The sequence below is a fragment of the Carlito syrichta genome, unplaced genomic scaffold (assembly GCF_000164805.1).
Source record: "Carlito syrichta isolate Samal-C Ts95f unplaced genomic scaffold, Tarsius_syrichta-2.0.1 Scaffold301924, whole genome shotgun sequence".
Classification (NCBI taxonomy): domain Eukaryota; kingdom Metazoa; phylum Chordata; class Mammalia; order Primates; family Tarsiidae; genus Carlito; species Carlito syrichta.
In genome coordinates, this window is record NW_007246020.1 from 768893 (window position 1) to 778581 (window position 9689).

Below are 9689 nucleotides of genomic sequence, written 5' to 3' on the forward strand. Positions count from 1 at the left end.
GGCTGCAGTGGCTGGGAGCGGCCACTGCACTCCAGTCTGGGCGACAGTGAGACTCCAACTCAAAAAAAAACCAAAAATAAAATAAATAAATAAAAATGGTGATTAGTCCCAGGGCACGGTAGCTCATGCCTGTAATCCAGCAATCTGGGAGGTAGAGGCCAGAAGATTGGTTGAGCCCAGCAATCTGGAAGCAAGTAACTATCATCTTTTCTTTTGGAGCCAGAGTCTCACTCTTGCCCAGGCTGGAGTACAGTGGCACCATCACAGCTCACTGCAGCCTTGACCTCCTGGGCTCAGGGGAACTTTCTTCCTCAGTCTCCTGAGTAGCTGGGACTACAGGCACACACCACCACGCCCGGCTAATTCTTTGGTTTTTGTGTGGAATGAGGTCTCACCATGTTGCCCAAGCTGGTCTCAAACTCCTGGACTCAAGCAATCTTCCCACCTCAGCCTCCCAGAGTCTGGCATTGCTGGAGTACAGTGGCGCCATCACAGCTCACTGCAGCCTTGACCTCCTGGGCTCAAGCAGTCCTCCTGCCTCAGCCTCCTGAGTTGCTGGGACTACAGGCACTCCAACAAAACTAATTTTTTTCTGAGTCAAGGTCTCACTATGTCACCCAGGCACAGTCACAACTCACCTCACCACAGCCTTGACTTCTTGGGCTCAAGCAATCCTCCTCAGCCTGCTGAATAGCTGGGACTAGGCACAGACTATCATGCCTGGCTAATTTAACACAGTCTTGCTATATCTCTGAGGCTGTTCTCGAACTCTGGCTTCAGGCGATCCTCCCCGCTCAGCCTCCCTGAGCCACCACATCCAGCCTGACCTCTGTTTCTTCCCTTTAAGTGTACTGCCTTTTACAGGACACAAAGCAGGCATTCTGGATAAATGACAGGCACACTGTTGGGCTTTTCATGGTCCAAAGGGCTGATATATGTACCCAGTGCCCAGGCAGACAGCCCGAAGTGAGCAGTGTGTGTGGGCCTGCAAGCACGTCCCTGTCTGAGGGGACAGCACAGCGCTGCCCAGCAAAATGGTGCCACAGGAGAACACAGGCCCTTTCTCAAGTCCAGTTCCTTGTGTGAAACATCTTTACTCTGGAATGCTGACAGTGTATTCAGGAGGTTTTCATTGGGTCAGCAAAGCAAAGGTTTTCATCGGGTCACCCTGATGATCCCAAGGTTGCAGGTAGGGGTTGTGCCATTTCAGGTGCTGCTTTACCTGCCCACCCCAAGCCACTTACTCCAAGACTAGGGGTTTCAGAGTGCGCAGGTGGGAGCCGAGTTCTTGGGGCAGCCACCCTCTTCCGTTCTGTGCCCAAGAGGCGTGCTGCTGGACACGGACTCCCGTCCACAGCCCTCTGAACGCAAAGGTGGAGCAGATCCTGCGGGGCCCGACGTGGTCCTCCTTGTTCTTTGGTAGGTTCGGTTGATGCAGGAATCTGTCCGAAGGATCATCGAGGCAGAGGAGTCCAAAATGGGTGAGAAGGCGTGTCCTCTCTTGAGTCAGGGTGGGGGCTGGGGGGTCTCGAACCTGCTCGGGAAGTGCCCAGAGGAGGCATGCCTCTGCTCTGACTGAATCCGTCATTAGGGCTCATCATCGTGAACGCCTGGTACGGGAAATTTGTCAATGACAAGAGCAAGAAGAACGAGAAGGTGAAGGTGATCGACGTGACTGTGCCCCTGCAGTGCCTGGTAAAGGACTCAAAGCTCATCCTCACAGAGGCATCCAAGGTATAGCAGTGCCCACCGTGTGCCCTGTGCTCACGGGAGCCCAGCAGAAAAAGGAGTTCACAGAATAGGTTGTCTCACAGGACAGCCTGGCCTCTTGCAGTGGCCGCTTGTTGCGGTGGATTCTTCCGTCCGCTGGCATCTGCTGCCTGGGAGCTCCTGGGCCCAGGTGGTTCTACCCTGCAGCTCCACTTGCTCCCTTCATTATTCCATCCATGCACTCAACAGGTCTTCACTAAGCTCCTGCTCTGCGCCAGGCACAGTGGCAGAAAACACACATCTGCCTTCATGGCAGTTGTATTCTATTTTTGCCTTGTTCCTGAAAGAGCACAAGGTCACTTAAGACATGTTTGAGTCTCGCCTCTGGAGCCTGGGAAGTGGACTAGCCAGAATTAAAGTGCAGATTTACTCAGGCCAGAGAGCTCTGGCTCCTGAAGAGGCCATGCAGGCACACTGTCTGGGGAGGGCTCCTGTGAGGACAGAGCTCTGTGTCGTCTCGTATTGAAGGCTTGCATTGATAGGCATGTTGAGAACTATGGGGGCACTTTTTTGAGAGTCTCATTTTTTTTCCAGCTCCAAAGTTTCCCTCTCCTGAGGGCAAGGCAGGGCCCTTCCACTCCACACCGCAAGTGGTAACAGGGAGGAGTGCTGGTCTTAGCTGTCTGGAGTAGCCATTAAAATAACTACCTGTTTGTTCCAGGCTGGGCTGCCTGGCTTTTATGACCCGTGTGTGGGTGAAGAGAAGAACCTGAAAGTGCTCTATCAGTTCCGAGGTGTCCTGCATCAGGTGATGGTGCTGGACAGTGAGGCCCTCAGGATACCAAAGCAGTGTGAGTAGCTGCCCCTTTAGTCACACCAAAAGGCCCTTGGTCCCTGAAGGGAGGGACGTTGTGGTGGCTGCTCATGGTGTGGACTGATGATCGCCTTCCCTCAGTTGTCCACCTGGTGGCACGGAGGCTGACTGAACCTTGGCTTCATGACTCGCAGGGAGCCCTTGCTTTGTGCCCTGGGGAGGGGCTTCAGCCCTTTCACAGGTAGAACGAGAGTGAGCTCTTTGATTGCAAACTGCAGCCTGAGTGGCTGGGTGTGCATGCAAACCTCCACGTTCCAGAAGCAGGGGATTCCTGGCAGCTCGTGCTCTGCCCAGTATGGGCCAGCGGCTGATCCCCTGGAGAAAGGGGCATGGGAACAGCCGCCTTCTAATCGCCTGCATCTGTCTTTTCTTTTACAGCTCACAGGATCGATACAGATGGATAAATTGCTTGCAAACCAGATTTTTTAAAGGCTGCAAAAAAATCTCCTGGGAGTCTACAAATGTGGAAGCAGGGAAAAAACCCCAACATCAGATGTTTTTATTTTATATTATTCCTGTAGAAGGTGGCACCGTATCAATTATGTGAAGGGACATGCAAACACCCCAGCTTTCTTGAGTGCTGGGGGGTGGGACTAAGGCAGCCCCACCCTGGATCAGACAGCAGCATGGCCCGTGGCTGTTGTCCAAGGATCGTGTTCCCGCAGGGAAGGGCCCTGGGCCTGACGCTGCCAGCTCCCCACAGGTTCTCCAGCAGGTGTGCTGAATGCTGCCTGCCACCCCGTAGTTCTTGGTTCTGTCTGGGGTATTTGTGGAACACCCTGTCCTCACACATAGGACTGTGAACTGCTTTTCCCCAAATCCACACCGAACGTGGGAAACACCAGAAAGGGAGGGAGGCACTTCCACACACCAGTGCCTCCAGGTCAAGGGAGCATCTGTGCGGCCGACTTGCCACAAAGCACCTTTTTCTGCTGAAATATTACCACGTGAATCTGGAGAGGATTGTGGGCTCATAAAACTGCTTTTTATCTGAGAACAAACAGGTTTGGAAAGTAGTCTCTTTTTCCTGTCCCCAGAGCTGCTCAGATCACCCCACCGGCCCCTGGCTTGGGACAGAGTGATGTGATTCCAGTCCCAGGGCCCATCCCTGACACGGGTTACCTCCCGTGTCCCTGTGGAGACGGATGCAGATGTGAGCTGACCCGCACCCTGCACACCCCACTCAGCACAGCCTGGCCTGCCTGTGGCCACCTGCTGTGACAGCATGGGGCTGGGAAGAGGGAGGCCCCCGGACAGAGCTGAGTACTAGGCAAGGGGGAGCAGGACAGGTCGGACGAGCCAAGCCCAGAGGTGCTGACCCCGGGGCTGGCCCACAAGCTCACGAGGGGCTGGCAAGTACCCACCCAGCAGTTGGCACCACTGTTCCCTGTGCCTGACAGGCCCTGCCCCTCCTTACAGGGGTGCTCCCGAGGGGTGCTACTGCTCCAGAACCCTTTCTTGCCCACTGTGGATGCAGAATGTGGCTCCTCGCCAGGAGGCTCCTTGCAGCCTGGGTTGTTCGTTGCAGTAGAGCTACCTGTGGGCACTGGCCTATGTCGTGGGTCCTGGACGTGGCAGCAGTCACCCGCCTTCACTAACACCCTCATTGACCCCCTCCAAGCAGGCACTGCACGGGCGAGCTGGGACCGCGGGACTTGGAGACCGATGGCCACTGTGGTCTCCTGCTTCCCTGCAACCATTGCCGACGTCAGCCCTCGTAGCAGACAGCCCGAAAGCCTGATATTTATCTCCATTTTTTAAAAGTTTCTCCAGTGGCCCCCACGGACTGAGCCGCACAGTGGACGTCATGTTGCATGAGCCTCGATCCTGGCCCTGCCCCATCTGCCTCTGCCACAGGTGCTTGTGGGCACCGGCCCTCCTCGTGGTGACGTCAACTGTACGAACGGCACTCACCACAATAAACCCTTCCTGAAAGCTGAGGAGAGTATTCTTCGGTGTGTTTGTGTGTTCATTTTTAGGAGTAGCAAGATAAGGAAGGTGCCCTGCCCAGGGGACTTGCTCCCATCCTCGGTTCCCTGCTGTGTAAGCCACAGCTGAACCAGGCTGGACTTGCAGCTGTGGTCCCACTGTCTGTTAAACACTTGCCTGAGAAATAGAACCCACAGTTGGGAAATCAGGCTAGAATTTTTGTTTTGCTTTTTAATTAGCTAAAGTCATGGTCTGCTTTTTCATTGTCAGAGGTAGTCACCCCTGCCCTGCCAGCTCTTTAACAGGAAACAGGAAGTGAGGAGACACTGCAGGGTAGAAAGACACTTTATTACGTCACTCACACCAGGCAGGAGGGGTTACTCCCTAGGACAGAGGCCAGTCCCAGCCGCTTCGCACTGGCTGTCCAGGCTGATGAAAGGCACCCACCCACCCTGGCTCCCTGGAGGATGTATCCTCTGGGATAAAGGCTCCCTGTCTGCCGTGGGGCCCAAGCAGCTCTTTGTGCTGTGGTTCCATCGACAGCACGTGCTGAGGGGATGTGCTCATGGGCCTGCTCTCCCAGCCTGGTGCCTCCAGCCACCACGGCAACAGCGTCTGAGCTCCTGGCCAGGCCATCTGGCTGCTGTCTCAGTCCCCTGCCTGGTGTGCCTGTCGGCCACTCTCTGGTCAGCAACAGGCAGAAATGTCCTTGGCCAGAACCCCAAGGCCACTGCCTGGCCTCAGGTGCTACCACCGCCCCACGTCCCGGCGCCTGTCAGGCTCAGCTCTGCTGCTCTGGCTGAGGTCTGGCCTGGAGTCCCCGCAGCCCCACTCTGTGGGCACGGAGACGGCTGGACAGCCTCCGCATCACCAGCCTCTGGGCCTGCAGGCGCTTCCGGAGCTTTTCGTTTTCCTTCAGAGTGAGGAAAAGTTTCTTCTTCAGGGTGTCTAAGTCCAAAAGGGCATAGCTGTGATCCGACGGCTGCCTGGGGACAGATCTTCTCAGCCCTGTGGGGCTGGCTGGCCGACCAGGGGCCTCTGCTGCTTCCAGTCTCTGTGGCAAGACCTGAGGACAGAGGTGAGAGCCGAGGGCTGCCCAAAGGCAGAAAGCCCAGCAGAACCACTGCACTCAGGAAGCACGCACTGGGCATCTACCCTGAGCAGCGAGACGCACTTCCGCTGCTCTGAAATCCACACATCCCAGAGTGTGGGACTGATTTTACTAGGAAGCTCTGACATCGAGGCTACGCACCAGCTCCTGACAGTCTTAGGGTTTCCAGGGCAACAGCTTTCCCTCTGAAGCAAAGCATCTCATGACAAGATCAACCACTGCACACTGGCTTCCTGCTCAGACCCTGTCTTACCTGCTTTATGGGGCCTTCAGCATTTGTGGACAGCTGAAGCTCTTCAAGGGCAGTGTCCATAGTTCTCCCAGGGCTGTGCTCTGTGGCCCCTGCCTCGGGGAGGACCTGGGAACAGCAAGGCGGATCAGGCCGTGGAGCCTGTGGACACCAGATCCTCTCCAAGCTGTTCACATGGCCTATGGAGTGGCCACAGTCAGGGACCCCAGGGTCTGTGAAAGAAGCCTATTTCTACCACACAGTTGAACTGGAACCTTAAGAAATCAGGTACGGCCAGGCTCAGTGGCTCAGCCTGTCATCCCAGCACTTTGGGAGGCCGAGGTGAGGACTGCCTGAACTCGCAGGTTCGAGACCCACCAGGGCAACTTGGCAAGACCTCGTCTCTACAATACATCAAAAATTAGCTGGGCGTGGTAGCGTACATCTGAAGTTCTGGCTACTTGGAAGGCTGAGGTGGAAGGATTGCCGGAGCCCAGCAGGTCGAGGCTATGGTGGCCGGGAGTATGCCACCGCTCTCCAGCCTGGGTGACAGAGTGAGACTCCAACCAAAAAAAAAAAAAAAAGAAAGAAATTAGGCACAAGACCAGTCTGGGCAACACAGCAAGCCCCTGTCTCTACAAAATATCAAAAAATTAGCCGAGCACGGTGGTGCCCACAGTCCAGCTACTTGGGAGGCTGAGGTGGAAGGCTTGCCTGAGCCCAGCAGGTCGAGACTGCGGTGGCAGAGTGAGACTCTGACTCAAAAAAAAAAGATAAGAAAAAATCAGGCACAAGCCTTGCTACCAAGTGAACTTCCCCTGATATTGAAAAGAAAGGAGAAGCCTGAGCAGCCCCAGCTTTCCCTTCTCCAGGAAAACAGGAAACCCAGAACTCCAGAGCCCAAGGAACAGCAGGCAGGCCCAGCAGGCTGGCCTTGCCGGGGAGGCCGCCCCATCACTCAGGTATTCAGGCACCTGGCCCATGCACACCCACCTTTTTGTTGTGAGGGCTGGCCTCTCCTCTATCGCCTGCAGGGTCTGTGTTCTCCCTCACCAGCTGCAAGAGACACACGGACCAATGCAGATGGTGCATGTGCGGCCCACATGGGGTTTGAAGGATCTGCGGACCCAAGAGCCCTCCTAGCCCCATGGGGCCTCGGGCATCTCGGAACACTGCTCACCGTGTGTGCCATGTCTAATAGTGTCTGTTAAAAGAGACTGACCTAGCTGGGCTCGGTGGCTCAGCCTGTAACCCCAGTGCTTTGGGAGGCTGAGGTGAGTGGATTGCCTGAGCCCGCAGGTTCGAGACCCGCCTGGGCAACTCAGCAAGACCTCATCTCTACAATAAATCAAAAATCAGCTGGGTGTGGTAGTGCGCGCCTGTACTTGGAAGGCTACTTGGAAGGCTGAGGCGGAAGGATCGCCAGAGTCCAGCAGGTCGAGGCTGCGGTGGCCGGGACCGGCCACTGCACTCCAGTCTGGGTGACAGAGTGAGACTCCAACTCAAAAAATAAAAGAGAGAGAGAGAGAGAGAGAGAGAGAGAGACTGACCGGAAGCCCAGCCCAGCTCTTGCCACCCACTCTGTGCTCTGCTTCATGTTCCCAAGTCATGGTCAGCGGTCTCTAAAAAGGTCCCTACAGAACAGGAACCGTCAAACTCACACATTTCGCCCAGGGCCTGGCATCCTGCCTCCGTGGGTGTCTGCCCTGGGAGTGCAGCATGCAGCAGGAAGCCCACTTCACCCACGTGGAAGCTGCAGTCCTGGGCCTGCCAGGCAGTGACCACAGAGCAGAGCCTGCCTGAGCCGCTAGGGCCACGCCCAACTTCTGTCACCAGCCTGGCACTGGAAGCACTAGGCACACCAGGTTGTCCAACTGTCATCTTATTTCAGGGCCCCCATTTCACCACAGGTATGTGAAGGCGAGGACACTGCGCTGTCTCTCAGCAGGCACGCACTGAGCAGCCCACGGGGGGCGGCATGCAGGTGCTCAGGTGTCAGGCAGGGAAATGAAGTCCTGCCCTCACACAGCTTGTGCTCAAGGAAAGAAGTGATGGAAACGGGCAGCATGGCAGGTGGCCCCAGGCAGGAGACTACAGGGGAGAGGGCGGAGGGCCAGCAGGCCGGTGGGCACAGAGGGGTCTCCTGGAGGAACAGCACGCAGCCTTGAGGTGTGAGGCAGCTAGCATGTGGGTCTCTGGGGGAAGGACGGACAGGCACAGCAGCCCTGAGCGGCCATTCAGGCATGTTTGCCAACAGCCACCCACTCTTCCACACTTGGCAAGTCACGGCTCCCAAGTCACAGCTCCCATTCCTCTCACACCAATCAATTCACACCAGCACAGGGACCACCACCACCCTGCCTTCCAGCTTCAAATGGGCCTAGCACTTCTCAGGCCTCAGTGTCCCGCTACCTGTGAACCTCCCTGAACCAGACCCACACGCCCATCCCCGCCACAGCCACCTAAGTGTCCCGGCCTGCGCGAGACCCAGCTCCTCAGGGGGCCGGGGAGCCACCTTCTCCAGAGGCTCGGTGGACACTGCCTCCCCGGCCACCTCCCAGGCCTGCAAGGGCCGCTACCTGCCTCCTCCTTGCGCCCCACCCTCAGCTCAGGATGCCAGGACCACTCATCAGGGACACTGCGTGGCCCCGAGGGCGCGTCCCACCAAGCCCTTCTCCACCTGTGACCCGAGTCACGTCCCCCACTGCTGTGGGTGCCCCGAAATCGCCCCAATGTGACGCCAGGAGTTAGGCCTTGTGGAGGCGATCGGGTCACAAGAGGAGCCCTCTCTCTGCTGTCTGCCGCGTGAGGACGCAGCGAGAAGAGGTGTCTGCAGACCCAGCAGCGGCCCTCGCAGGACCCTCACCTCAGCCTCCCAGCCCCCGTCTCGTGCCTGTTCCAGCAGCCGGGCTGCCCATGACACCGGAGCCCCACGGCCTTTCCCAGCCTCTCATGGCCCCGTCGCGCCTCTCTGACTGCTGACGGCCCCCAGACAAGCCGGCCTGGGTACTGTTCCGGAACGCGCCCAAATTCTTCCACACCAATCCTCTGCCCAATGTCCGCAGGTTGCCCCCGCCGCTCCCCCTGCAAAATCCTTCCATTCCCCTGGCTATATGAGCTGCAGGCCCAGAGGCACCTAGCCCAGCACCTGGCACGGGCAGAAGTTGAAGGAGACTTGCCAGCTGGCCTCTGGGACAAAGAGCACTGAATCTGAATGTGACGCCGAGCCTGCTGCCCTTTAGGTGGGAAGGTCCTCACTGCATGGCCTGGAGCCCACGGGAGACTCAGCCAGGGCAAGAGGCAGAGGGCCAAGGTCTAGGCGTGTTCACCACTCCGCCTCTTCCATGGCTTCCTGGTGTGCAGCATGATTTATTTTTAAAGTGCTTAAGTTATGACTTCTAAAGCCAAGGTCACAGCCAGCAGGGCCACGGGGCTCTGGGACCCAGAGGCTTGACAGTGCCACTCTCACCGTACTTCTTGGCCTTGACTTTGTCCACAAGTGCTGCCCCACCCCAGCAGCTGGTGGTTCGTGGGGGCTGGATCTGGAGGGAAGGCCGCGCCGCCCCTACCTGCGCCGGGTCCTGGAAGGCGAACACAGTGGGCACGGCGTTATGCTTCAGGTTCTTACGGTTGCCAAAGGCGCTGAAGCACTCAGGCCTGAAGTGCTCAGAGCAGATGACCGTGTGCTGCTTGGGCTTGAAGTTGCCCCGGCCAATCTTCAGCACCCATTCCTTCAGCAGCTCCGGGCGGCTAAACGGGAACCTGCAGACAAAGGCAGGAGACACGGGGCTCCAGCGAGGCTGACCCAGAACCGCCGGCCCGTGCAATCCTCGCAT

General features: G+C 57.3%; 2 protein-coding genes across 7 annotated transcripts in view; one reads left to right on the forward strand and one right to left on the reverse strand.

Moving 5' to 3' along the window:
- Positions 1-4524, forward strand: part of DNAJC11 (DnaJ heat shock protein family (Hsp40) member C11) — an 82166-nt gene extending 77642 nt beyond the window's left edge. For 5 of the 6 annotated variants that reach the window (XM_008055682.2, XM_021711199.1, XM_008055683.2 and 2 more), the window contains 4 exons: positions 1424-1481; positions 1592-1734; positions 2432-2561; positions 2963-4524. In XM_008055682.2, coding sequence (XP_008053873.1) covers positions 1424-1481; positions 1592-1734; positions 2432-2561; positions 2963-2988 — 357 coding nt within the window. In that variant the 3' untranslated portion in view covers positions 2989-4524. The remainder of the gene's footprint in view (positions 1-1423; positions 1482-1591; positions 1735-2431; positions 2562-2962) is intronic. The other variant, XR_002481839.1, reaches the window with a different exon arrangement.
- A 316-nt stretch (positions 4525-4840) lies between these two features.
- THAP3 (THAP domain containing 3) lies at positions 4841-9689 on the reverse strand. Its single transcript, XM_008055684.1, has 4 exons — positions 9423-9689; positions 6847-6909; positions 5878-5982; positions 4841-5579 (listed from the first exon to the last, which is right to left on the reverse strand). The coding sequence occupies exons 1-4, from the start codon at positions 9687-9689 to the stop codon at positions 5295-5297; spliced, it is 720 nt and encodes a 239-aa protein (XP_008053875.1). The 3' UTR covers positions 4841-5294.

Coding starts and splice junctions, on each gene's coding strand:
- THAP3 (XM_008055684.1), bottom strand. CDS start 9,689: ATGCGAGGATTGCACGGGCCGGCGGTTCTGGGTCAGCCTCGCTGGAGC. Junction 6,910..9,422: donor CCTTCCAGGACCCGGCGCAG/GTAGGGGCGGCG, acceptor TGTCTCTTGCAG/CTGGTGAGGGAGAACACAGA. Junction 5,580..5,877: donor CTGAAGGCCCCATAAAGCAG/GTAAGACAGGGT, acceptor CTCTGTCCTCAG/GTCTTGCCACAGAGACTGGA.